At 50.8% G+C, this 23,355-nt stretch overlaps 8 protein-coding genes across 8 annotated transcripts; 5 read left to right on the top strand and 3 right to left on the bottom strand.

Annotated features, from left to right (window-relative positions):
• The first annotated feature begins 421 nt into the window (after window positions 1–421).
• On the top strand, window positions 422–1,714 carry COCSUDRAFT_22016. Its single transcript, XM_005651493.1, has 4 exons — window positions 422–479; window positions 683–813; window positions 989–1,086; window positions 1,291–1,714. The coding sequence occupies exons 1-4, from the start codon at window positions 477–479 to the stop codon at window positions 1,317–1,319; spliced, it is 261 nt and encodes an 86-aa protein (XP_005651550.1). The 5' UTR covers window positions 422–476; the 3' UTR covers window positions 1,320–1,714.
• A 3-nt stretch (window positions 1,715–1,717) lies between these two features.
• COCSUDRAFT_27353 (hypothetical protein) lies at window positions 1,718–3,229 on the bottom strand. Its single transcript, XM_005651492.1, has 4 exons — window positions 3,153–3,229; window positions 2,664–2,794; window positions 2,390–2,487; window positions 1,718–2,154 (listed from the first exon to the last, which is right to left on the bottom strand). Exons 1-4 carry the CDS (start codon window positions 3,153–3,155, stop codon window positions 2,126–2,128), a joined length of 261 nt encoding a protein of 86 aa, XP_005651549.1. The 5' UTR covers window positions 3,156–3,229; the 3' UTR covers window positions 1,718–2,125.
• Window positions 3,230–3,570: 341 nt separating this feature from the next.
• On the top strand, window positions 3,571–5,835 carry COCSUDRAFT_11972 (homoserine kinase; the record flags this gene model as incomplete). Its single annotated transcript, XM_005651491.1, has 6 exons — window positions 3,571–3,864; window positions 4,042–4,233; window positions 4,438–4,634; window positions 4,969–5,134; window positions 5,312–5,445; window positions 5,646–5,835. 6 exons carry the CDS (start codon window positions 3,571–3,573, stop codon window positions 5,833–5,835), a joined length of 1,173 nt encoding a protein of 390 aa, XP_005651548.1.
• Window positions 5,836–8,762: 2,927 nt separating this feature from the next.
• Window positions 8,763–10,104, top strand: COCSUDRAFT_52519 (hypothetical protein). Its single transcript, XM_005651490.1, has 3 exons — window positions 8,763–9,164; window positions 9,265–9,417; window positions 9,669–10,104. The coding sequence occupies exons 1-3, from the start codon at window positions 9,049–9,051 to the stop codon at window positions 9,718–9,720; spliced, it is 321 nt and encodes a 106-aa protein (XP_005651547.1). The 5' UTR covers window positions 8,763–9,048; the 3' UTR covers window positions 9,721–10,104.
• A 229-nt stretch (window positions 10,105–10,333) lies between these two features.
• COCSUDRAFT_32328 (hypothetical protein) lies at window positions 10,334–11,609 on the bottom strand. The gene is made up of 4 exons (XM_005651489.1): window positions 11,403–11,609; window positions 11,098–11,152; window positions 10,873–10,932; window positions 10,334–10,721 (listed from the first exon to the last, which is right to left on the bottom strand). The coding sequence occupies exons 1-4, from the start codon at window positions 11,486–11,488 to the stop codon at window positions 10,713–10,715; spliced, it is 210 nt and encodes a 69-aa protein (XP_005651546.1). The 5' UTR covers window positions 11,489–11,609; the 3' UTR covers window positions 10,334–10,712.
• Window positions 11,610–11,765: 156 nt separating this feature from the next.
• COCSUDRAFT_22008 (Trm112p-domain-containing protein) lies at window positions 11,766–13,320 on the top strand. Its single transcript, XM_005651488.1, has 3 exons — window positions 11,766–11,957; window positions 12,148–12,334; window positions 12,876–13,320. The coding sequence occupies exons 2-3, from the start codon at window positions 12,154–12,156 to the stop codon at window positions 13,061–13,063; spliced, it is 369 nt and encodes a 122-aa protein (XP_005651545.1). The 5' UTR covers window positions 11,766–11,957; window positions 12,148–12,153; the 3' UTR covers window positions 13,064–13,320.
• A 1,786-nt stretch (window positions 13,321–15,106) lies between these two features.
• COCSUDRAFT_35321 (peptidyl-tRNA hydrolase II) lies at window positions 15,107–15,817 on the top strand (the record flags this gene model as incomplete). The annotated part of the gene is made up of 3 exons (XM_005651487.1): window positions 15,107–15,167; window positions 15,284–15,465; window positions 15,629–15,817. The coding sequence occupies 3 exons, from the start codon at window positions 15,107–15,109 to the stop codon at window positions 15,815–15,817; spliced, it is 432 nt and encodes a 143-aa protein (XP_005651544.1).
• Window positions 15,818–16,107: 290 nt separating this feature from the next.
• On the bottom strand, window positions 16,108–23,255 carry COCSUDRAFT_22006 (ABC transporter family protein). Its single transcript, XM_005651486.1, has 14 exons — window positions 22,951–23,255; window positions 22,578–22,659; window positions 22,263–22,427; window positions 22,015–22,096; window positions 21,570–21,718; window positions 21,140–21,265; window positions 20,443–20,677; window positions 19,793–20,001; window positions 19,165–19,429; window positions 18,675–18,850; window positions 18,146–18,274; window positions 17,575–17,796; window positions 17,052–17,186; window positions 16,108–16,721 (listed from the first exon to the last, which is right to left on the bottom strand). The coding sequence occupies exons 1-14, from the start codon at window positions 23,097–23,099 to the stop codon at window positions 16,617–16,619; spliced, it is 2,229 nt and encodes a 742-aa protein (XP_005651543.1). The 5' UTR covers window positions 23,100–23,255; the 3' UTR covers window positions 16,108–16,616.
• Between the last annotated feature and the right edge of the window lie 100 nt (window positions 23,256–23,355).

The following is a 23,355-nucleotide window of genomic DNA, read 5'->3' as shown; positions in this document are numbered from 1 at the left end:
ACCAGATGGAATGCCGCTCCTAAAAACGCGACAACCGGAACAAAGTCCGAAGATATTGACCAGCGTCTGTGGCACCAACGAATGCCTGGCATGCCCTCACACCTTCCGTTAACTGACACAACCCGACCTGTGATTGTGAGATAGGCATTTCAACTATTGTAGATACCTGTTTCACGGTTCGTACGAACATTTACTACCTAGTCAATGCCTCAAATGTGTTCGTTCAATTCAAAGGACCTCGTCCAAATTCCTCGGCGAGCACCTTGGAAGCCAATTTAGGCACCGACATGCATGCTGTGACGAGGCACGCCAGGTGGCAAAGACATCGTAGGGTTTTAATGAAGGGGTTTGACTCAGGGGTCGTCGATCTAGGCAGCAGCTCTCAGTTTTTCTAGAACGGCGGCTTTGCACTTTCCAATCAAGCATTTCCAGCACATACAGCTTAGGAGCATTTTCGCAACCGGTGATCGATCATCATGGTGAGTTGCGCCAATTCCCGTGTTGATGTGCCTGTCCTCGGTCTGGGCTCTGCGCAGTCCTGTTGTCCATCTTTCTGCACTTCCCACTGAAGTTTGGCACACTTTGCACGAAGTGCTGCCGCGGCGTGAAGCACAATGCAACCAAATTATTGTCGGATGCTTTGCTGGTGCACAGCTCAATCTGAGAAGCTTGCTCTGCGCAGGTGCTCTCCACGGATATTGACCTCCTGCACCCTCCCGCAGAGTTGGAAAAGCAGAAGCACAAGACAAAGAGATTAGTTCAGTCGCCAAACTCCTTCTTCATGGACGTTAAGTGCCAGGGGTGCTTTCAGATGTGAGTTGGCCCTACTCTCCCCAGCACTGCTGATCGATGTACTCCACTTTGCACGTGTCCTGTCGGTGGTGCTCTATTGTGTGCAGATGGCATCTTCAATTCTTGCTGATCACGATCGTGGCTATCAAGGGTGTTGCATACAGTTTTTTGAAACAAAGTGGTATGTGCCCTGCAGCACAACCGTCTTCAGCCACTCGCAAAGCGTGGTTGTGTGCAGCAGCTGCTCGGCCGTCCTCTGCACCCCCACGGGTGGCAAGGCTCGTCTGACTGAGGGTGATGTTCTTTCTGTTCACCCGTGCCTGAGGAGAGATGCCTGTCTGTGCTCAACATTGAAGGACTTCTTTCTGTTATGAGGTGCTGCAATACACAAGTGCTGCAGTGTTCTGCCGTACAACCATACCACAGCTTTTGACCTCTCTAGACCTCTCTTGACCTCTCAAGAAAGATTGCTGAGAGAGATCTGTGTGTCCTGTGCAGGCTGCTCTTTCAGGCGGAAAGGAGACTGAGCACAATCAGTTTTAAGCGGTAGTGTAGCTTTGTAATGTTCCAGCTGGTGGATCGCCAGCATGGAATACAAGATTTTGCCTGCACGATGATGCCAGAATAGCGAAAAAGCTGCCACTGTTGCGTCTGCGGGAGGTTCACACAATTTGAGAGGATGCCTCCTGGCTGCCGTGACATGTGCTGCCGACTTTTTGCATAATATCTGTCTCGAGACCTGCACAGTGCAGCATGCTGTACTGTAGCAGTTCTATCAATAACGCAATGAATTGATCGTTATAGTTTGTGCAACCCCAAAATTGCGCCTGCCAAGCAGCGTCTTTCAATCAAGTTTAAAATGCCATTGCAAAAGAAAACAAAAAATGTTGGATCTTTGTAAAAGGAGTGAGATTCCACCCATGCCGAATTGTTCAGGGTTGAGTACAGTCTGCGACAACATACCACAGTGGATATCATGGTGCTGACAAGATTCCTGTCAAGACAAGGTGCACCCATGAATTCCACATCGCAGATCCTAAAGACTGAGTGACACATGACAATCCACACAGTTCTAGATCTATACAACCTATTATCCCACACTGGAGACTTCAAGCCATTCAGGCTACAAGTTTGCTTCTGTACCTAATAATTCGCAAGACCGTGCACACTGATTGTTCCCTAGGTGTACACTATTTTACATGAAATGGGGTAGCACAGGCAGCAACATCCTAGCTAGAGTACAGTGCCGCTAGGCACCATCTTGCTTCCGCAGCAATACGCTGAGCCCACATGGATATGCAAGCCAACAGCTCCATCTTCATAGCAGCAACAATCAATCGCCCTTCCTCCTGAAGGAGCAGCCTGCACACAGGAACAAACATAACGACAACGAATGTTTCACAGCATCCCTGATGCATGACAGTAATGGATGCCACACAATCCTGGAGAGAACATGCAGTGTCTAGAACATAGAGCAGCAGCTGCGTGTGTCCTGATCGGACTGTACATGCCTTTAAGCATCAGGACAACATGAAGGGAGGCAGTTGCAGTGAGATCCAAGTCTCAACGTGTGCGGTCTTTGTGATGAGCTCCTCACCCTCTGTCAGGCGAGCTTTACCACCGGTTGGAGTGCACAGCACAGTCGAGCAGCTGCTGCACACCACCACTGTCTGCGAGTGGCTGAAGACCGTCGTGCTGCACAGCAAACTTTGCTGAGCAAAGGTAATTCCAGTGAGCCCCTCAAAGTTTTGGGCCAGCAATGCACCCAGGATCAGCAGGTGTACAGCAAGCAGGCAGTAATAACATATAATTACAAAATTGTAATTATATATTATGTGCAGTCTGCTGGGAAAGAAAAGAAAGCGCCTCACATTTGGAAGCAGCCTTGGCACTTGACATCCATGAAGAAGGAGTTTGGTGACTGCACAAGCCGCTTCGTCTTGTGCTTTTGCTTCTCGAGCTCTGCTGGTGGGTGCAGCAGGTCTATGTCTGTCGAAAGCACCTGAACAAAGCAGGACACTCCCCCCTTACTGAATGGAAAGAAGCGGGCCCTAGGGCTACTCCTGGTAAGGCTGGCAAGTGCGGGGCTGGGATCAAAGTATGGGGTGCCGGGAAATCGATTCACATCCAATACGCACGAAGGTCTGATCAAGTTCTATCTAAGTGTGAAGCCCAGCAGCAACTTGTTATTGACAACAATAGCACGGATGGTGATATAAAGTCCATCGCCGTCCAAACCTTAAGCGACACTTACTTCATAAAGTAAAGAAACGATTGCTGTTCGTTTGTACTCTAATTGGAAACGTTGACGTCTTGATCACACTGACTTACTGCTGGATCAACGGAATATGGAGGCGCACCATGATGTTTGTTATGCTTTGACCGCTTGATCGGAGAGTCTTGCTTCTGCCTTCAACTTACCAGTTTTCTGAATTGCGAAGTGACTTCTCAGAATGAGAAAGCGTCTTTGGGACCTTGATTTCCAAGACCCGTAAATGACGGCGATGGTTTACGGGACTGTGGATATTGCTTTGAGACATGCAATGGTCCTTGAATGGTCTTTCAATTCATAATGTTGCAATTTATTTTTATTTGCCGAGCTTAATACCGCTCCAGCTTGCTTGTGCATGCACAGATCTACAGATTCGTACCTAGATCTGCCGCTTGTCGCTATGGGGCCTTGTTGCAAGCTAGCACGCTTTCGTCTGTAGGGATCTGCCAGGCCTCAGTTCTAAGCCAGCTAATTTAAAGTGGCACTCGCAGACAATGGAGCTGCACATGAGAATCGAGACCGTGGGGGCTGGATTAAACTGCAAACAATGTGGACATGGCCGCAGCAGATGCCTTCCGTCTGCTGTGCAATGCCTCAGGCTCGCAACAAATCATGAGAGAGAAGCCAGAGGCTTTTCAAACCTCTCCTATACCCAGAAAAGCCCTGCAAAGGTGGTTTGCCGGGCGGTTGCTGGAGGGAAGCTTTACATTGACCCAGTTTTGCAGCAGTCCTCGGCGTTCGCTCCGGCTACAATTGCGAATCTTGGTCCTGGTTTCGACTGGATGGGATGCGCAGTCGAGGTGGGTGATCATCGCTTCTTTTATGCGAATGCAAGGCCATGTATACGTCAAGATGAGCACACCTGCCTGTCCTGCTCAAGCTCCAGTCATCAATGCTACTTACACGAACATGTGAATCAGGACACACATTATCTGACACGCTGGCGGCACCAGCTCAATGACTGAGCCACATTGCAGGGGGAGGGGGACACAGTCACAGCCACAGTGCTGCCAGACCAGCCGGGGAAGGTTATAATCGAGAGCATTGAGGGCGACGGCGGCCGACTGTCCCTTGAGGCATGGAACAACTGCGTGGGCATTGCTGCGCTTGAAACTCTGAAGCTCCTCGGTGGCCAACCCAGCTGTGGCATCTCCTTACGGCTGCAGAAGGTGAGGCAATGCTGCATGCAGGGTTGCACATGCGCCAACAGTGCAACTGTTGTGTGCCAGTTTCAGTGTTTATATCAAAGGCTAAAAGATTATGCTCGCTTCCCCAGAACACAGATCAGGTCTTTCCGATGATGTGCCACGGTTGCCCCTGAAAGCTCCAAAAAAATGTCGCTCGTGGACCTTATTGAAGAAGAGCTCTTGCAGGGGCTTCCTCTGGGCAGCGGCATGGGCAGCAGTGCTGCCAGCGCAGCAGCGGGCGCGTGGGCAGTGAACGCATTGTTCGGAGGGCCGCTCACAAAGGAGCAGCTGGTGCCGGCAGGTCTAGCATCGGAGGCCACTGTAAGTGGCTACCATGCCGACAACATTGCTCCTGCACTGCTCGGCGGCTTCATCCTCATCAGGTGGGCTTTGGGTGCTGGCATGCAACCAGTGGATTAGGGCCACAGGAGGGCTTGTGCGCATGGAGCTTACCATTTGTGCATCTTTGGGCCCTCACGTGAGCATAGCCAGAACTGTATCGACATGTGAGCCTTGCAAGGATACAAAGCTTGCTTACTGTGGCCTTGCCATTTTGAGAGTACTGATTGTGGTAAGCCTTGTAGGGGGCTGCATAACCTTTCTTTCAAAAGATATTCATATGAGATGGCCGCACCATGAGCACTGAGCAGAGGTTTTAGTTAGCGCTCGGTCAGCAAGACTCCAATTTGAACTGATGAAGCACGCATGCATGCACAGGAGCTGCAATCCCCTGGACATTCAGCGGCTGGCGTTCCCAGGAGACCTCTACTTTGTGTTGGTCAACCCCGTCTTTGAGGCGCCCACTGCCGAGATGCGCGCGGTTCTGCCCAAGCAAGTTGCCATGACCTCTGCCATCCATAACTGCGCCATGGGCGGCTCCCTGGTGCGCTGTGTCCTTGCTCTGATCTTGCAACAGGCATTTTCAAAGAATGCCTCTCTTAGCCTTTATGTGCCATAGACAATAACGAATTGCATTGAGGCGGGGCATCTAAATGTGAGCTCATCTGGAAAGAGAGCGACGAGACACTGAACATTGATCTCCTCTTTGTGTGATGTGCAGGTGGCAGGCATTCTGCTGGGCGATGCAGAGCTGACGGGCAGGGCACTGGACTCCGACTGCATTGTGGAACCAGTCCGAGGGCCGCTCATCCCGGGCTTTGCTGCTGTCAAGCAGGCCGCCAGAGATGCAGGCGTGTGCCCCTTCATTGAATTGATCCTTATTGCCCAAGCAGGCAATGAAGATCAGGCCATTTGCTGCCCCATTGCCACTCCCCCATCTCACTCTACTTGGGTTGCTTGCTTCTTGGCAGAATCAGAACAGGTGCCACCTGGTGCAAAGCAATGCAATGCAATGCAATCCACAACCCAAGTTGGGCAGTTCCAACAAAGCGGAGTGGTTCTGCAGGCGCGTATGGATGCACCATCAGCGGAGCTGGGCCTACATGTGTGGCTGTGACAGATGACCCTCAGAAGGGCGAGCGAATTGCTGAAGCCATGGTGCAGGCGTTTGTTACAAGTGGCAAGCTTGCAGTGAACACAGCTCGGGTTGTGAGATTGGACCAGACCGGTGCAAGGACAACTTGAGTTGCTTTTCTGAAAATGCATGGATTGGGCAAATAATTCAGTTCAGCCTGCATCAAATTACAGATCTACCTAGTTATACACCTTCCTGAGAGACTTATGTTGCTGGAGATGTCTTCTGTCGGACTGCACATTAGCAGGCCTGACTTCGAATAGATGACTTCATATTTTATGCAATCGCACGGCCCAGAAGTCCGCCATGACATGCTTCAATGTCATCATAATATGAGGCTCATGCCGCAAGGAAGTGTACCCACTGTCACAATCTCCCCACACAAAATCCCAGGAGTCACCACTGAGATATGCATGCTCATAGCCAACTTGCGGACATCTTTATCTGGAGGGCTTCTGTCAATGCAGTAGCCATGTGGTGTAGGGCTGCACTTCTGATTGTTACTCCTGCTTTTCACCTTCCTTGCTTGGTGATACCGCCTGCAGATTGCATTTCTGACAGGTCCAATTGTGGCAAAGTCGCATCTGCAGGAAGCACACCGCTGGACACAAGCTGCAGGCACACAGCATCACGTTCGTATCATGGCTTCAGGTACTGTGAAAATTTGCGTATGTCATGGTATCTTCATGCATATACTGCATGCTGCAAGTGGCTCACACGTGTCCCCAAAGGTTCCAAAAGGCAGCGAATGAGAGCATCGCCCATGCTGTACTGCTACTCAATGTTAGAAACATGAGGAATGGAAGTGCAAACCTGGTAATGTTGATCCTCAATTAGGCGCTCAAGCTCATTCAGAGTGTCAGCAGATGCATCTTCTAGGTATGTTAGTTTCTTTGCAGCTGCCTCTCTGGCGCCTGAGCTTTTTACTCTGTCTCGCCTCTGAGCCCAACCTGAATTCGCGCCCAATCCCAAACTCTCCCGAACCTTGCCAAAATTGGCTGGAATTTCCAGAGGGGCTTGGTGATAGCTCTGTGACACATCTTCCCTGCTGGCTTGGCCTGCCCTTGCAAGCGTAGGACTCTTCAAATGCCCATCTGTTCCAGCTCCTGCCATGATGCCAGGGGACCTGCCACTCTGTGCCTCTGCGCCGTGTTGATCAGCTGTGCTGTGTAGTGACGGGTTGCTGGCAGGGGTTTGAGGCTCGCTTGCTGCATGCACAATCCTGGCTGCGGCAGTAGGAGAGGCGGATCTTTTCATGCTCGCTTTTAATGCCCGAGCTATTTCCGTCTGCTCTGTGAGTAGTGGCAGGGCAGGCTTGCGCTTCACGTGGCTTCTCTGCAAGGCACCATACATCGTGTTTCAATTACCTCAGTACATGGCCACCATCAGAGTGGCAACAGGGCTTGTCGAAATCAGACTATAAGTGATAAAACAGATCTTGAGCAGTGGGGTTCTTTACGCGTCGTCTCTATTTCGAAATTGTGCACACATGTAACAAAGGCAATATTGTTACATAGCAATTAAAAAGACATCTTCGATGTAGTACCTGTGGATAACTACCAGCTCTCTTCCCCTTTTGGCCCGTCTCGTCAATGACATGCACGCCAGGGGGCACCCACGCATGTCTTGCTTTAGGGTTTCTCATGCGTGAGCTGTGCAAAGTCAAGCCAGGCCCACACTGCACACTCTTCTCAGCCGTCACTGGAATGCCAGCTGGGGCGTCACTGCGCTGATTGCCTGTGTGTTTTTGAGGAATCTGGCATGCTCCACTGCTGCACAAGATGCCCTCAGCAGGTGTCCTCTCACAAGTTCCTGGTACATCCCCAGTGGACCTGTCTGATCCACTCTTTCCTAGTGGGTCCTTGTAGATTGAAGAGTCCCAAGGTGCCCGCTTTGATGGCTTTTGGAAGCTTTCTTTCCTAGCATCTCCCATCAGGTTGGCTGAGCACGTTTTGGGTGTGGCATTGGGTCCCCTTGATCCTGTCTTCCAAGACTCCTGTGCTCTCAAAAAAATTTTCGAGGCAAGGCCGGGCGAGAATGTCCCATTTCTGCCAAGCCTGATTGGATTTTCTTTGAGTTGCTGGATGCTGCAGGGAAGGCTATGCCAATCCTGAAGGGTTCTAAGCGCAGATGGTATCTCGCCGCAGGCGCTCCAGGGAGCAGTGCAAAGCTCAAAGTGCCGGACGGCTATGTCAGCTGCTGGCCGCTTTTGATACCTGCACCATGAAGGTGGTGATTAGTCAGCTAAAGCAGGCCGTCACTGCAGCAGGAAACGTGCCAGGACAATGAAATGCTCTTATTTGCTATGTGATTTAGGTGATCACCCGATGAGATTATCGCTGTGGACAAGGTTCCTGCTGTCCATGAATGCAGCCTCGTGTACTGTGGCAATCTGCACACCATGACAGTTGCACAAATATGGACATACACCTATGATGGCAATGGCAGGATCAATGACCGACACAAGACGCAATTAAAGTGTCACCTGGTTGAAGATTCTCTGGAAAATAGGGTCCAACTGTGAGCTTCCACGACTGCACGACATCACGCTCATGCCATTTTACAAACGAAATTTTTGAACTTTTCACGTCCAGGCAATAATGCAGAACGGTCCCGATCCGTGAGGGACTTTGAGAGAAGCATGGCACATGGCTATAAGCTGTAAGTGCGTACTTCATCATTGGACCTCCAATTGAATAAATGACCATCAATGGAGGACTTCCATTACATCATGTGCAGTCAACTGTCTGTTAATGCGATAAGCGGCCTGCAACCGCATGAGTCAAAGTCACAGTGCTAACCTTGGACTACACGTTGGCCCAGACTTAGAGCCCAGATTCGCCTTTGAGAACACTTCATGTCTACAACCGAAAGTTTGCGGTTATTATGGGCATTAAACAAAGTATTTATTGTCTCCTTTGATGGCAAAAGACACACAGGTCAAGCAAGAGTCGGAAGGAGGCAACGCCTTCGAGCAAGTGAAGGTAAACATGTCCAGTCCGCTTCGATTTGATGTGATTCTTACAGCCATCTGCAAGCAGCTTGAAGACTCCGAAAGTTTTTCTGACAACGTATCTAAGCTGATTTATTTTGAACATATGATAAATTTCCCCCATCATCACTTGATCTTCTCTGCAATGACGTGCTTGCTCCCTATGCCTATGATCGATCCACCTTCAGGTGGCTTCAAGGTTGAGAATATTGTAAGTTAGAAGTTGCGGAGGGATCAAAAAGCCGAGGTTCGCAGCACTAGAATCTGAGACCTTGCACATTTCACACCGATGGCGCCATTGCAAAGCAGATGACGTGCCCTAAAGCAAGGCATGTCTTCTGACAGTACATCTAAAATCGTAGAAGGTGCCCATCAGGCAGTTGATGCCATCGACGACTTTGTGGATGATGAGAGGCTCTCTGAGATCATGGATATGCAAAGGAGCGTGTAAGTCCAGTACATCGAAATGCATCTTTTTAGCTTTCCTTGCAGCAAAACTTTCTACCTGAAGTTGTTTCGCTGACAGACTGAGACTTGTGCTATGCAGCCTGAGCAAATTTGCGTCCATCAAGCATCACTTGGAAAGCCTCGACAAGGAGACAGTCCAGCAAGTTGATGATGCCTGCAAGGAGATCACAAGAAACTGTGAGCTCTTGGTCATCCTAAAGGCTGACTTGGATAGTATCTATAGCAAAGTGAGGTGAGAGCTGATGAAACCCGCTGTGCCCTCCGTTGTGATGTCAAAACATGCTGGCATTCCAGCATCATGGAGCGCTGTTAAGAGAGGCGCTTGGCCATTGATCTTGGACCTTGGCGGGCCTGCCACATTGCATGTCTATAGAGGAGCTACCAATCGTGGTGCTCTGGCACTGAAAGCTCGATTACATGTGCATGGCGCAGACTTCAGTGAAGCCCAGAGATGCTGAGAGATGCTTCATTGTTTGTTGGCAGGGGTATGAAAGGAAAGTTGGCACTACAACTGCAGCAAGTGTCTGCACATTGAACAATGCTGAAGGCAGAAGCCCTTGACACGATGAAAATGCTGCTGCTGTTGCATCCAAATGCGATCAGATATATGTTTTCTAGAGCTGTAGAGGGTACCCAGCTTATTCATGGTGTTCAATTGTCAATTTTCTTTGCTTGCCCTGGCGGCATTGCAATTACTGCATAATGCATCAAATGTTGCGTGCGCAATATGCGCAACTGAAGCTGCAGGGCGATGAAGTATCGTGGACCTTGAAAGACACAAGTTGTGATTGCTCGGAAAATTGACAGACTTGGAAGTGCTTCAAACCTGATCCTGATTTATGGTCTGCCAGTCAGGGTGAGTAAGAATGTTGTAGTGATCCCAGCAATGTATCAAAGATCAGCCTTTGTAGCTGCCAGTCAGGAGTGGCAAAGGATCCACAGCGGTCAGGCCAAATGCAGGCGATGCAAGCCCTAGGAGATCTGAACATGCATGGAGCTGGCCAAAGCTGTTTTACGCATGTGGCATTGGATCCAGAAAACCTCCCCATGATGCTACAGCCTGCTGGAGCTTGTTATTTGAAGTGATGCCTCGTCAAACATAGCGTAAGACTGCCATCCCACGAACGTGTAGCAGCATGTGGCAGCTTAAAGCACTGGCCCAGTTTACAGCAGGCAGCGCTGCGCCTGATAGGGCTGCAATGGATTGTGAGCCATGCTCAGATTAAGCTCATCCGTCATGTACTTTATAAGTCCTGCAAGGGATCCGTCAGAAACGCGCATATACTACAAACAGCCCTGCACCTTTCTGTCAATGAACTGGCGAGTGGACAGGAAGAGCGTTGACAGATGAACATTTCAACACAAGCAACTTCGTGTCCTGTTCTATCAGCTTTCGGCTGGGGGCCTCTCGCTGCAGACCGGGGAGCTGATGGCTGGAGGCTGGGTGCGCCTCATGTTATACAGGCTATCAAGCGAGCAGCGACTGGCGGTGGCTCGTCCTACGCTGATGAGGCCTCCTGACGCTAATCATTCGCTCTGCATAGGGAACCACAAAATGAGCCACAGGGCACTGCTGAAAGCCACAGGCGTTCAAATAGCACATAGAGTTGCAGGGAACTGTCGAGAGCTGCGACACATGCACTGGCAATTTAAACACCCCAAGAAAGCTAGAAGCATGACTGCTTGCCTTTGTCAGCTCACTCCATATCCTCTCTCCACGCTCAACCACATCCTCTCCCAAGTCAACCTGCTCCAGACAACAGACAGTCCTTGTGCTGGCTCACTCTGGAGCAAATTGCAGAATTGTGAGAGTGAACGTGTGGAAATTCATTATCATTCTGATGTGAAGGCACTGTGATGTCCTATGTCAACAAATCAACTGGCTGACAAGGTGGTCAGGTGGCATGCTTACTGCTGTAGCAAAGAAGCTCCTAAGCGTGTTGTTCTTAATCTTGGATGAGTCCACCCTGCGCAAACACAGAGCTGAGCTTGATGTACGAGTGGAATCGCGGTTCAAGCAGGGCGTGGTGTCCAAACTAGCCATGCGTTTGACCCTGCGTGAATAGCCTCTGCTGGTGATCAGCCCCCTAAATGCTACTGGAGAACGTACAAGTGAAGTGAAACGTGAATTGACATAATCGAATAGCTCGCAAATGCTCTGAGTGTCCAACCACTAAGAGCAAAAGGAAGATACAATAGGTGGAAAGGATTCCTCACTGTACAGCTCCTGTGCGCTTCAGTGCTCCCAGAGTCAAGCTTGTAATGACTACTTGTGAGACTGTGAAGAATAGCCACCCTGCCATTTGGCTCACAGCTTGGGGCGCGCTGAAAGATTCCGATGAGGTCTATGATATCTGCGCAAGCTGATGCCACGCTGTGGAAAGCAGTGTGAGACGTCTTCACATGCCTATGCACAACATACTGTTAGAAACGAGTGGTGTTTTCAAGCAGAGACTGGGTGAAGTTGGTCTATAGACAGGGTTTCAAGGGAAACCCTTCTTTCCGAAACTAAAAACGCCGAAAGCTCAGATGTTTTGTTGAGGGGATCCTGATCTATACTTCGAGCTTACACCTTATCAAGTAAAGTATACTCGTGATCTGATTATGCTGTTACAGCGCTCTCTGTGCAAAAACACCATTGTTCACCTCCAGCAGACAGCTTTTGGAAGCTCTACCTTGGTCAGCGAGTCACCCACTTATAGATTATCACAACAATATTTTCTGCAGTTTAGTTGACTGGCGTTCTTGGAGAGTCTGCTGCCGGAGCAGTAGGTGAGCTGCCGCAGCACGCTGCCTTCAGATCCCATCAATATTTGCGTAGATCTAAGAAAACACACCATTCGGATCAGAAGAAGGAAGCCATTTCGTTTCTTATTGGGCCCTTAAGCAGATGCAGGATCATGAATTTGCAGTCTGGCTTTGTTTATACAAGATTCTAAGGTCTCTTGGTTGCGACTGCTAGCGCAGGATGAAGCTGCTCACGCACAACATGCTATCGTGCCACATAAAAGGCGTGCAGAACGGCTTCCCTTTCAAGATAGAGCCAGTCAAGGTGGAGCAGGTGGACGCAGACTATGACCCAGACTTCCTCCGGCACATCTACCCTCGCCTGGAGTGGAAGGCCCTCTGCGAAGCCGCCGCAACCATGGGTGAGCCTATGCACATTCAGCCACCATCACTGCTTCAAGGGTGTGGCGGAAGCTGCGCAGCAGCCGTAATAGCTGCGCATGGGGCGCTGTAGGAACAGCCACTAAAGGCAGCAGCAATGTCTCAGCTGGGACTCATTTCGACTGGCCTCCAGTGTCGCTGTCCAGATGACAGCATTGGCACTGTACACTCAAAGCTGGTTGCCCAACCTGAGGCTAGTACAGCATGGAGGAGGTTTTGTTGCTGCACCCTCTGCCTTGCTCATTCCGTCGATACAGCATTTTGGATGGGCGTTCCAAATTCCTCATTATCTCCAATTCAAAAGCGAGGGCTGCCATTTGGACCATCATGTTCCTGAGCAGCTCAGTATATCAGCACTGACATCACTACAGTCGCCAGGCAATGTCTGGAAGGACGTGGTAACAGAATGGCGGCCTTATGCACCACATCACATGTAAAAAGGGCATAAAATGTTAGCCAGTGCCCTCGCCACTCTCACGGGGCATTCCTTGTTGAGCAGCATGTGCTGGCATGCGCGCGCAGGTGCTCCCGGGCTGCCAGAGGAGGTGAGCGAAGAGATGCTGCAGGACGACGACTTCCTGCGCAGCTTCCACCATGCGCTGCTGGAGCTGGTGCTTGAAGAGGGCGCCCTGGTGTGCCCAGAGACCGGCCGCCAGTTCCCTGTCCACAAGGGCGTTCCCAACCTCCTGCTCAACGAGGACGAGAACTGATGCAGATAGCGGAGAAGCAGCAAGCGTTTTTTTGGTGTGGGTTTCAGAGTGTGCAGATGGCGGGGTCGTTGTTGTGCTGCGGTTTTGTCCTAATGCTTGTTGGGTTGATGGGATGCATGGGTTATAATCGGGCTCTGTCAATGCCCGACCTGCAAGCACAGCTGCAGAGGACATGCCAGAAGTGGAGTGCAGCTGTCCGATTATTTTGGCAGCGATATGTGGATATCAAAATGGAGCTTGAAAAAAATATGTCCCTTTCTTGGTCCAGCAGGACAATGCTGCAGCATGCAAGACCCGGTTGTCCTGTTTCACTACTTTTAAAGACTGACTAGCAATTGCTGGACCTTTTATGAAGAGCAGGCAAGCTGTGGCCAGTGACCTTTGGAACCATTGCTCATTTTAGGAACCCATGCTCATTTGTAATTGATCAGTCACGGACGCTGTGAATGTCGTCATATTGCTGGCATCACCGTGAATCTTCAAAGAGTACATGGTCATGTGTAGGAGCTAGCTGGCTGCAGTCCAGACTAAGTGCACATACAAGCATGCATTCGCAGCATCTAGTTTTAATGATTGCAAAACGTATAACAATGACAAAATGTGCACCCACAGCTGTGATCTCCAACATTGACTTATCTGTCAGAAAGTTTCAGCAGCGAGCAGAATAGGACTGACTTCTGCAGCGCTCAAATTTGGAAACCAACTGGCCCGACACTCCAAAGCTTCGGCAGGTGTCCAGATACTTGCATCACTCAGATGCGCAGCATAGTCAACATCGCTCTGCCAAGCGAGCCTGTCTATCTCCTTCAGAAGCAGGCCTTGCAGCAACATCGACTGTGAATTGCCCATTGTTGAAGCACCTGGATGGAAGATGCCTTAAGTAGCCAGGCAGGCACACCCAAACCTCTGTATGTAGTGCAGCAGAGCTCTTTGAGAATCTTATCACGCCAACTGAGTCCTTCGCTGATCCCTTGGAGAGCTTCAGGTGATATTGATGCAGACACAAACTCACCTGAAGTCTTCAGGCACACTCTCAGGAGGCATATGTGCTAGGCAACCTGTCGACCTCAGAAAAACTGATCGCCACTTTCCATTTGATCGCTTGGAAGAGCAGAAAAGGTACTCAAACTCAACAATATGCAGCTAGCCTGCACTGTAGGGTGAGCCTTCAGACAGCGTGACTGACACACCACGAAAGACGAACGTGAACCCACTCAGGCATCTGGTGCGAGCAGAAGTCCAGAAGTTTACCAGAAAACAAAAACTGCAAGACAGAAGTGAAAATAAGTCGGTGAAGCACAACTGGCGCACACAGGACACCTGTGTTCCTCACTGGAACAAGATTGGTGAAGCACCGGCCAACATGTTCTGGAGACAGCCACACGAGATCAGTGGGATCTTGACACAACCAATCTTCAGATTGAAATAATTTAATTTCGACCATGGTTGAAATAAGCATCCTGTCCAGCAAAATGCACAGCGAACTCTGCATTCAGGTCACCACATGTCGCTGGTAGTGCCCTTTACCCCGTCCAGTATTTCCAACGTCTTAAGACTTTCTTATGCAATTTAAATGTTTTAGTTTGACAATTGGCAGCTAGATAATGAAACAAGAAGACGCAGTAAAGAGTCCAAGATGATCTATTAGTAAACGTGTGTCACATTTAGCAAATCCAATACTCACCACTGGCAAGATGCTCGACAAGAAAATTTATGTATTGGTTAAAATCAGAAATCAGGTACTTTGACGGTGCTGCTAGCGTCTGCTTATGAATCACAAGCTCTCTTCCATAGATCCCCTGTGAACGAGACCATCAATTATCTTGGATAGCACTTTTGAAGCTATAGCAGCAGATGTCATGCTCTCTAAAAATGCTGGAAATAGTTTCCTCTAGAGAATTGTTAGGAACGTGCTGTGCAAGAAGCAGAAGCAGGCAAGGATCAGTTACCTTTGATATCAGAAACCAGCAAATTCGACAGTACAAGTTTAGCTGTTTAAAAGGTGGTCAAGCATCAGAATTGGGAAACACATCCTTGAAAACAATGGCTGGCATTTCAGAAGCCAATATATCCACCGCAGACGTTCCTTCAACCGCTGCATCAGGTGCTTCTCGAGCCAAACCAATGGACCTCAAATCAGGACTCGTTTATGAGGATCAAGGTGTCTTTTACACTGCTGTCCAGATCATCTCCCAGATAAAGAGGCCCTTACTTCTGCAGAGCAGGAGGTGCTTGTCCAATACGTCGTCCTTAGGAGCGATCTGTGGAAAAGTTTGGAGTGGCCACTGGGCAGCATTGTGGCGCAGGCCTGCCATGCAGCCACAGCCGCGCTGTGGCTGAGTCGCAATGAAGAGAACAGTCTGGCCTACTGCGCAGACAGCAACCTTGACCACATGCACAAGGTGCTGCTCAAAACTCACCCAGGCGCCTGCTTTACTGACAGCTCCCTGGCGTGCGCATTATCGAATTGCCTGTCCACCATCCACACTCCCAACAAAGGACAAGACACAAATCACACCGCCAACTGAGGCTATTTCTGAACAGACAACATTTTCTGTGCAACAGGTGGTTCTGGAGGTCAAAGGGGAGGCGCAGCTGACTAATCTAGCAGCAAAGCTGCAGGAAGCAGGCGTGCCCCACAAGCTGTGGATTGAGCAGCCAGAGAATTTCCCCACCTGCCTGGCCACGGCGCCTGCCCCAAAGAGCGCTGTGCAGCAGCACTTCAAGAAGCTCAAGCTGTGCAAGGGGTCGTAGCATGAGGAAGACTGCCCCTGAGGCTGAGCGCTGAGAAGATTGCACACTGTGCTGCATCTTTGAGGATCCAACACTGGATGAACTGAATTGGCAACCAGCTGGTGCACACCCAGTTTTGCAGAACTTAATGAGAAGAATGGCCATTTCGCATCATTATATGATTATCATATTCTTTTGTCAGGTCTCGGGCACATCCACATGCATGGAACTTTCGAATCTAAAGCAGATTGGAGACTGTGCATGCGCGCATTTGATGCTAATCCAACAATTTGGTCATTTCACTATGTTTTGTTCGCAAAATTACATCACAGTATGGGCACATCCATGCAGATGCCGCATCTCAGATGGTGAGCGGCATGATGAGCCCCGGAGTACAATAAAGGTGTAGGATCAGGCGCTGTCCTGCAGCTTCAACAGAATAAGCCTGCCAACAATTTCCAAATCCAGTATACATAAACGTCAATAGGAAGCACTGTATCGCGCATCGCACAGGCCTCCTAGGAGGGACTGCAAAAGACTGTTCTTGCCAGAATTCCCACATGGCAACAAAATCAGAGATAATCTAGTGTACAAAGCAGTACGCCTTTAGGGCAACAATCCAAAGGACCAGACTTGTGTCAGGAGTCCCAGCTTCAGACAATCTAACTGGCAAGCGCAAAAAACGGGTGGTAACAGCACTGCTACGCTCGGATGATGTAATCTGCCGCATGCACGCTCTGCATGCCCGGACTGCCTTTGCATGAGCGGCGAAAATACAATATCGACTGCACCAGACAGAGCAAGAAGAAAGTCTGCACGCTCAATTCCACCTCTTGGCATTCTTGGCCTCCTTCCCAACCGGATTCTTGGTGTTGAAATCCTTCGCCTTGGCCTTCTTCTGCATCATCTTCTCCGCCTTGCTCAACTGCGCACTCAGCACACAACCTCCTCAAACGCAAAATTTTGACCTGTCTAGAAGTGCGTGCAGCCCCTGCTTTACCCTTAGCCAGCTCCTCGCATTGGATTGGTTTGTGCACTCTGCGTGTATGCATAATGTGTGAACTTCAAATCTCTGGTGCCATTCAGCACGCATTTATGCAAAATTGTTTCATCACCCGAGAAAAGCCAATAGAGCCACTGTTCCTTTAATTCTGGAAGGGCCTGTGCAGCTGAAGCAGCCAAGCAGCATGCTCGCAGCCCCGCCGTTTTCTCACAACACTTGCATGACGGTGTGGGCAGGCCCCAAGGTGCGCACCTTGGACTTGGCCTTGATCTGGGACTTCTCAAGCTCGCGTTTCTTGGCCTGCTTCTCTGCCATGACCTCTGCCTCGCCCTCGTTCTTCTCCAGGAAGCGGTCGTAGTTGCCCTCATAGTCGCGCAGCGTGCACCCCTCCACCTGCGCCCAACCAAGTCAATCTCTCGTTGTCAGAATGTGATTGCTGTGGCATGCAAAGATAGCCAGATTGTGGCAATCATATCGAAAGTCTTCCTGAGATGCTGCAAGATTGCTGCATCCATTGTGCCCACCATGCAGATGGTCTAGAAATGGGAATTTTAACGCTGCTCGCAGACACTCTGGAAGAACTATTGTATGGCTGAAGCGTTGGCACATGCTGCAGCTGGCTTTGCAACAGCATCTCTTCTGAGGAAGCAACGACAACATCAACGAGCACAGAAATACACACAAAGCGCCTGAAGGGGGAAGGATTGAGTCTCTCAAGGGTCGCTTCCGAAAATATACATCAAAGCAGAATATGTTAATTATAGAAAGAGGGAACGCGCACCGCGACGATGCGCGTGGCGATCTTGCGCAGGAAGTATCGGTCGTGGGACACGGAAATGACAGCGCCCGGGAATGCGACCAACGCTTCCTCCAGCATTTCCTTGCTGGGAATGTCTAGATGGTTTGTCGGCTCGTCCAAGACTAGCAGCGTGCCTGGCGTCAGCATGAACTTGGCCAGCGCCAGCCGCGCCTTCTCTCCGCCGCTCAGCACCCGCACCTGCATGCAGTCGTATGTATTTCAGTCCATAATTATCTTAGCACACCTTCTCTTTTTGGCACGCATCACTGGACCAGTAGAGCCTTGCCGTCAAATGCAGCGGTGGCACCAGGGAAGGACGATCGTATCATGCAGTACAGGCAGATGCTTTCATTATTTTCCTTTCAGGTGCACAAGTTCCCATTCCACAAGCACTGGCAAACCATGCAAAATCCGCGAAGAAACTAAAACCCATGTTTGGAGGGGATGAGAGCTGGGACATATAAGTGCAAATGGAGATGACGCGTTCACTGAAAACTCTCTAAATGCCAGAACAGTGGTGTTCATGAGGAGCTGCACAAGGCCGCACCTTTTTGTGGACGGCTTTGCCGGTGAACATCATGCGGCCGAGCAGGGCCTTGATGTCATTCAGTTGCGCGTCTGTCGCCGACCGCTCCAGAGTCTCCTGCACGCTTAGGTCCAGGTCCAGCGCCTCAGCCTGCACAGTCAGCAATCACTGAGCATTACTGACATTCCGCCTAATTAATCATCGCATGTGCGTGCTGCAGGATGGGAAGCTCTAATAATGCCATGCAAGATCTCCCTGTGCGCCCTTTCCAACGCACGCTGTCAAATGACGCTCGCATTGTCAGGCATGTCTGCGTATTATCTGGTCTTTGGAAGGATGCAACAGCTGTTGAGGATTGCTTGACATGAGTCGTCCGCAAGTTGCCAAATGCGATGATGCCTCGGCGGTGTCATCCAAGTGTGTGCATCTGACACTGTGTCCCTTCCAGAAATCACAGCACATACCAACCACCAGGGTATAGTTTAGGCATCCGATCCTTCCCCATCCACACTGCATGGTTCATGTCAGTTCGCCTACTCAAGAAGGACACAAAACTCATCATTATGTATGGACAGCCTCGTGGCAGGGTAGGGTAGGGAATTGCCTGGTTCTGCTCAAAGTAGTTGGGCAGGATGTGGTGCTGCCCCAGGCCAAGGCTGCCAGCAATGGGCTTCTCGATGTCCATGATCAGCCGCAGCAACGTGCTCTTTCCGCACCCGTTGGGACCTGCCATTTGATGCACGGTCTTGTTATGCTACACCCTTGAAAACACTCGCAGGGGGCCTTCACAGAGATCGCCACAGCTGTTTGCAGCGTCAAAGAAATCTCAAAGAGAAAGATCAAAAGTGGCACTGGCAGCTGACATTGTAAACAGCAGATGCTGCAAGCTGTCCTCGGCAGTTCTTTTCCATACGCCAGACAATGCCAATGGCGGGCTGGCCCTGACCCAATCTCGAGAATCACACTGCCACACAAAGCTTTTCCTTTTCAACATGCAACGCAGGTCTCGAGAGGTGCCGAAGGAGAGGGAATTGCTGCACCTATGATGGCAACGCGCTCCCCTTTCTCAATCTCCAGGTCAACTCTGTCGAACAGGAGTCTGTCGCCGTAGCCATGAGTCAGCCCATTGATCTCCAACACGCGCTGCCCCATGCGCTCAGGGGTGGGGAATGCAAACGAGCGCTTTTTGGGCACAAAGGGCTTAGTCACAATGCCCTCCTCGCTTTTGATCTTCTCCAGCGCCTTCTTGGCGGCTGCCGCGCGGCCGGCCTGGTCGCCGCCCGTCAGTCGCGCTATGATGTCCGTCTGCGCGCATGCGGCAGAAGACATAAATTAGGGCAGCTTCATGCTAGTGACAATGTTCAGGCGGATGGCAATAAGGGAGAAGAATGCAACCAGATGCCAAGAGACGCTGGCTCCAATGCAGCCCGCTTTAATATAGCCCTCTGTGTCGTGCTGTGTTGGCCTTAGGCATGCATGGGCAGTATATTCTGGGCAACAGGGGCGGTGCAAGAATACTTCACCAATCACGCCTACTGTACATCAAATCAGTCTTTTGAGAGGAAGGCGCCCAACAAACTGCCATCCTTCTCAGCAACAAATGTGCCTTGTGGGAACTCTCAACCTTGACTATGCTGTGCACTCTGGGAAAGCTAGTGCAGTGCGCACCTGGCGCGCGATCTCCTTCTGTTGCTTCTCATAGGCAGCCCACTGCAGGGCCACCTTCTCGGCCTTGGCTGCCACATACTGCGTGTAGTTGCCCTTGTAGGTAGTGGCCTTGCCGTGCTCCGTCTCCACTATCTTGGTGCACAGCTGGTCCAGAAACTCACGATCGTGGGAGACTATCACCAGCGGAATGTCCTGCTTCCGCAGGTACCCTGCAACACAACAGCAGGAGATGCTCAGCCTCAACAACCGTTGGTCTTTCTGGAGTAGGAGTGAGTAGGACTACAGTTGTTTCTGTTCTGTGCATAAAGAGTTGAGACCCAGTGCCTTGGCTTGCTGGATGGGGCGGCTGGGATCTCATTCATATCCCACTGAGATCCAGTAGGAACCAAGGCTAGTGATGAGCAAGGCGTTCCATTTCACAAAGCAAGTGTGCATGCAATGCTTAAGATAGTGCGTCATGACAGAAAAGAGGCGCACAGGCGTCGTTCGGATGAGGCCCCTGTGATGTGTAATGTGCACCTTGTGCCAGCATAACGTGACATTTCACAAGCAAGGCTCTCAGAAAGCCGCAGGAATCAAACAATCAGCAATCTCTACGTGCTCACATCTCCTACGAGCTTTTCGGGACGAAAGAAGGTAAAAGAGCCCACCTTCAAGCCACTCCAGAGCATCCAGGTCGAGGTGGTTGGTGGGCTCATCCAGAAGCAGCAGGTCTGGCTCCTGCAGCAGAATCTTGCCCAGGCACATGCGCATCTGCCAGCCGCCGGAGTAAGACGCGACTAATCGGTCGTTGTCCTCGGCGGTGAAGCCCAGTTCTGGCATCATCTGGTCCACCTTCTTGTCCAGCAGCCGGATGTCCAGCTCCATGGCCTGCCCGCTCAGCTCCTGCAGGCGCCAGCACCCCACTTGCGCTGAGACTGCTTCATTTCTATATAGAAACCCAGCTGAGCATGCTCAATATGCGCTGACAGGGCTTCTGCTTGGAACAGAGAGGCAGCACAGAGTCCACTCCTGTGAGAGCTTCTGCTTGGAAAAAGGATGCAGCAGAGAAATTACTAAAACGGTAGACTCTGTTATGCATATGATCAAGCAGGCATGAAGAAGGGTGCATAGTGTCTGCTTCTTGGACGCATATTTGGAGTTGCTACCACTCTTGAAAGAACACTTAGTGCACAGGCGGCGTTGTCTTGCCATTTGAAACATCCAGGCCAACATGGACGTTTCTCGCAGGACCTTTGCAGTGAAAAGTGGCTGATGACTGGTGTTGGCAAAGCATGCAGGTTGACTTCTGTCTAGAAATCGATGAATGAATTAAAGTTCTGAGAAGTAAGGTGCTGGTGTACACACTTGGAGTTCGTCCAGCAGTTCTGCCATGCGGTCCATGTCCTCGCCACACGACTCGAGGCCCTTCTGGATCTCCTCCTGCCTGTTCACCACCGCCATCTGCTCCGCGTACGCCGACATGAACTCCTCCTGTTGCAGACAAGACACACCACACATTCAGTCCCAAGACACAAATAGAATGCTCCCTGCCACCACGCACTGCAGACATGCCAGACCGGTGCAAAAATCCCAGATCAAATGTCTGTTAGTAGCACTCCAAGATGTCCCAACCTCCATACTGCCCTGCCATGATACTGCTCAAAATAAGAACCTCAGAGAAGCAGCGCCCAGTTTTTTTCAAGATTGAGCATTGCATGCTGCTGACTCCGAGACACACTTTGGGGCTTTACAGCTCTCCACAAGGATGTGTAAAGGACAAGGGCCAGGGGCTCACCCGAACAGTCCGGGTGGGCTCCACATCAAACTCCTGGGTGAGGTAGGAGATGCGCATGTTGGGCTTCTCCTTCACAACAGCGCCTGAGTCCGGCTGCAGCGCTCCAGTGATGATCTGCAGCTGCGTCGTCTTCCCTGCTCCGTTTATGCCTGCGAGCATGCAGCACAGCGCTCATACATCTAAGTCATGCATTGTTTGCTGAGGAATCGCGGGGATCGCATATGCGCAGGTGCAGAAAGCCACCAGCCTGGATGATTTGTGCAGCAAAATTTCCAGTTTAGTGTATGAACGCAAATGCAAACCTGCCAGGATCTTGCCACTGACATAAAGTTGCTATGTGGCCACTGCCGGTGTAAACCATCTCCACCCAAACGGAGCGCCTGAGTCTCAAGGGCATTGGGAGTCCAAGCATAAAGTACTGTTTTGATGAACAAGGATGACTCACCCACTAGGCCCACCCGCTCGCCCTTCTTCACCTCCCAAGACACGCCCTTCAAGAGCTCCTGGTTTTTGAAGGTGATCCTGATCTGTGACAGCCACAACACACGACATTCAACTCCACATATTTCCTCCTCTACTGACACCGAGCATGATAACGATGAAGCTGGACTGTCCTGAAGGGATAGGGCGACAAGGGCTATTATAACTGCAGCAGCAACTCCAACAGGGGCCATCCAAGGACAAATGACGCACATCTTCTAGCTTTACACCAGAGCTGACTGTGGAGGCAGCAGCTCTGGCGCCCTCTCCGCCGCCACCGCCACTCTTCCCTTTACCGCCTTTCCCTCCCTTGCCCTTCCCTTTTCCTCCCTTTGCCTGGGCCCCGGACTGCTCCGCAGTTGCCGGCTGTGCCGACTGCTGCACCACACACAACAGGAACTCCTTAGCAGAGATCACTAATTGCAAACAAGCACTGGAAACGCACGGGAAAGAGGACCTCGACGCCATGCAAGCTACTATGCAGATGTCGATTGTCCTCCATCAGGATAGTGGGATGGCAAAGCACACCTGCTCTTCCTTCACTGCGACTGCAGCCCTGGCCTGGACGGGCTGTCTACTCCTTGTGCTTGCCAGTGAATGGCTCGCCAGCCTGCACAACGAGTGGCAGACATCAGCGCGTCTGTGCCAAGACTGGGTCTGCTCAACCTATCAACACAGTACAGGCTTGCCCATCACGCAAAATGGACAAGTCGTCTGATGCTATCGTTCAGCTGGTCGATTTGTACAAACACAATGGAATTGAGAAATGGAGTGTCGACTAGCCCGTTCCAATAGGGAATTGGCAGTCCCAAAGGTCAACCAGCACTGGTTCCGCTGAGCCACTGCCTTCCAGAACGTCAGGCCCACGACTATGATGCCGAGATTTGAGGAATAAACTAACTTGGAGGAAAACGTTTCCGAGCTGCTCAATGGCACTACTGGTCTGCTGCACAGCGGGATGTGCTGCTTGGCTTGAAGCCCACGAGACTGCAGGTGTGTGGGACAAGGTGGCAGCATAGCACAAACATAGCTTGTGCTTGGTGCAAACATGGCTAGCTACTCGATTGTTGCCAGCACTGAATGCAGAGGACAGACAACTTCTTGAACTTGTTGCACTACAACCTTTTGCAAAGGCGGATTGTCCCTGAGGCAGTTCTGGCAAGTTACTGATACAGTACTGTGATTGCCTGTGTTAGCACAGCTTCCAAGGCCTCTTTATCGCGCCAAACGCTCTCGTCGCAGCATTGAACGAGATCTTGTCCCTCAGCCACTGGATTAGAGCCTGCCCGCGTGCCACGCTGGCTAC

The sequence above is a fragment of the Coccomyxa subellipsoidea genome (assembly GCF_000258705.1).
Source record: "Coccomyxa subellipsoidea C-169, whole genome shotgun sequence".
In the NCBI taxonomy this organism is placed as follows: Eukaryota; Viridiplantae; Chlorophyta; class Trebouxiophyceae; family Coccomyxaceae; genus Coccomyxa; species Coccomyxa subellipsoidea.
This window is presented reverse-complemented; position numbering and strand designations above follow the sequence as displayed.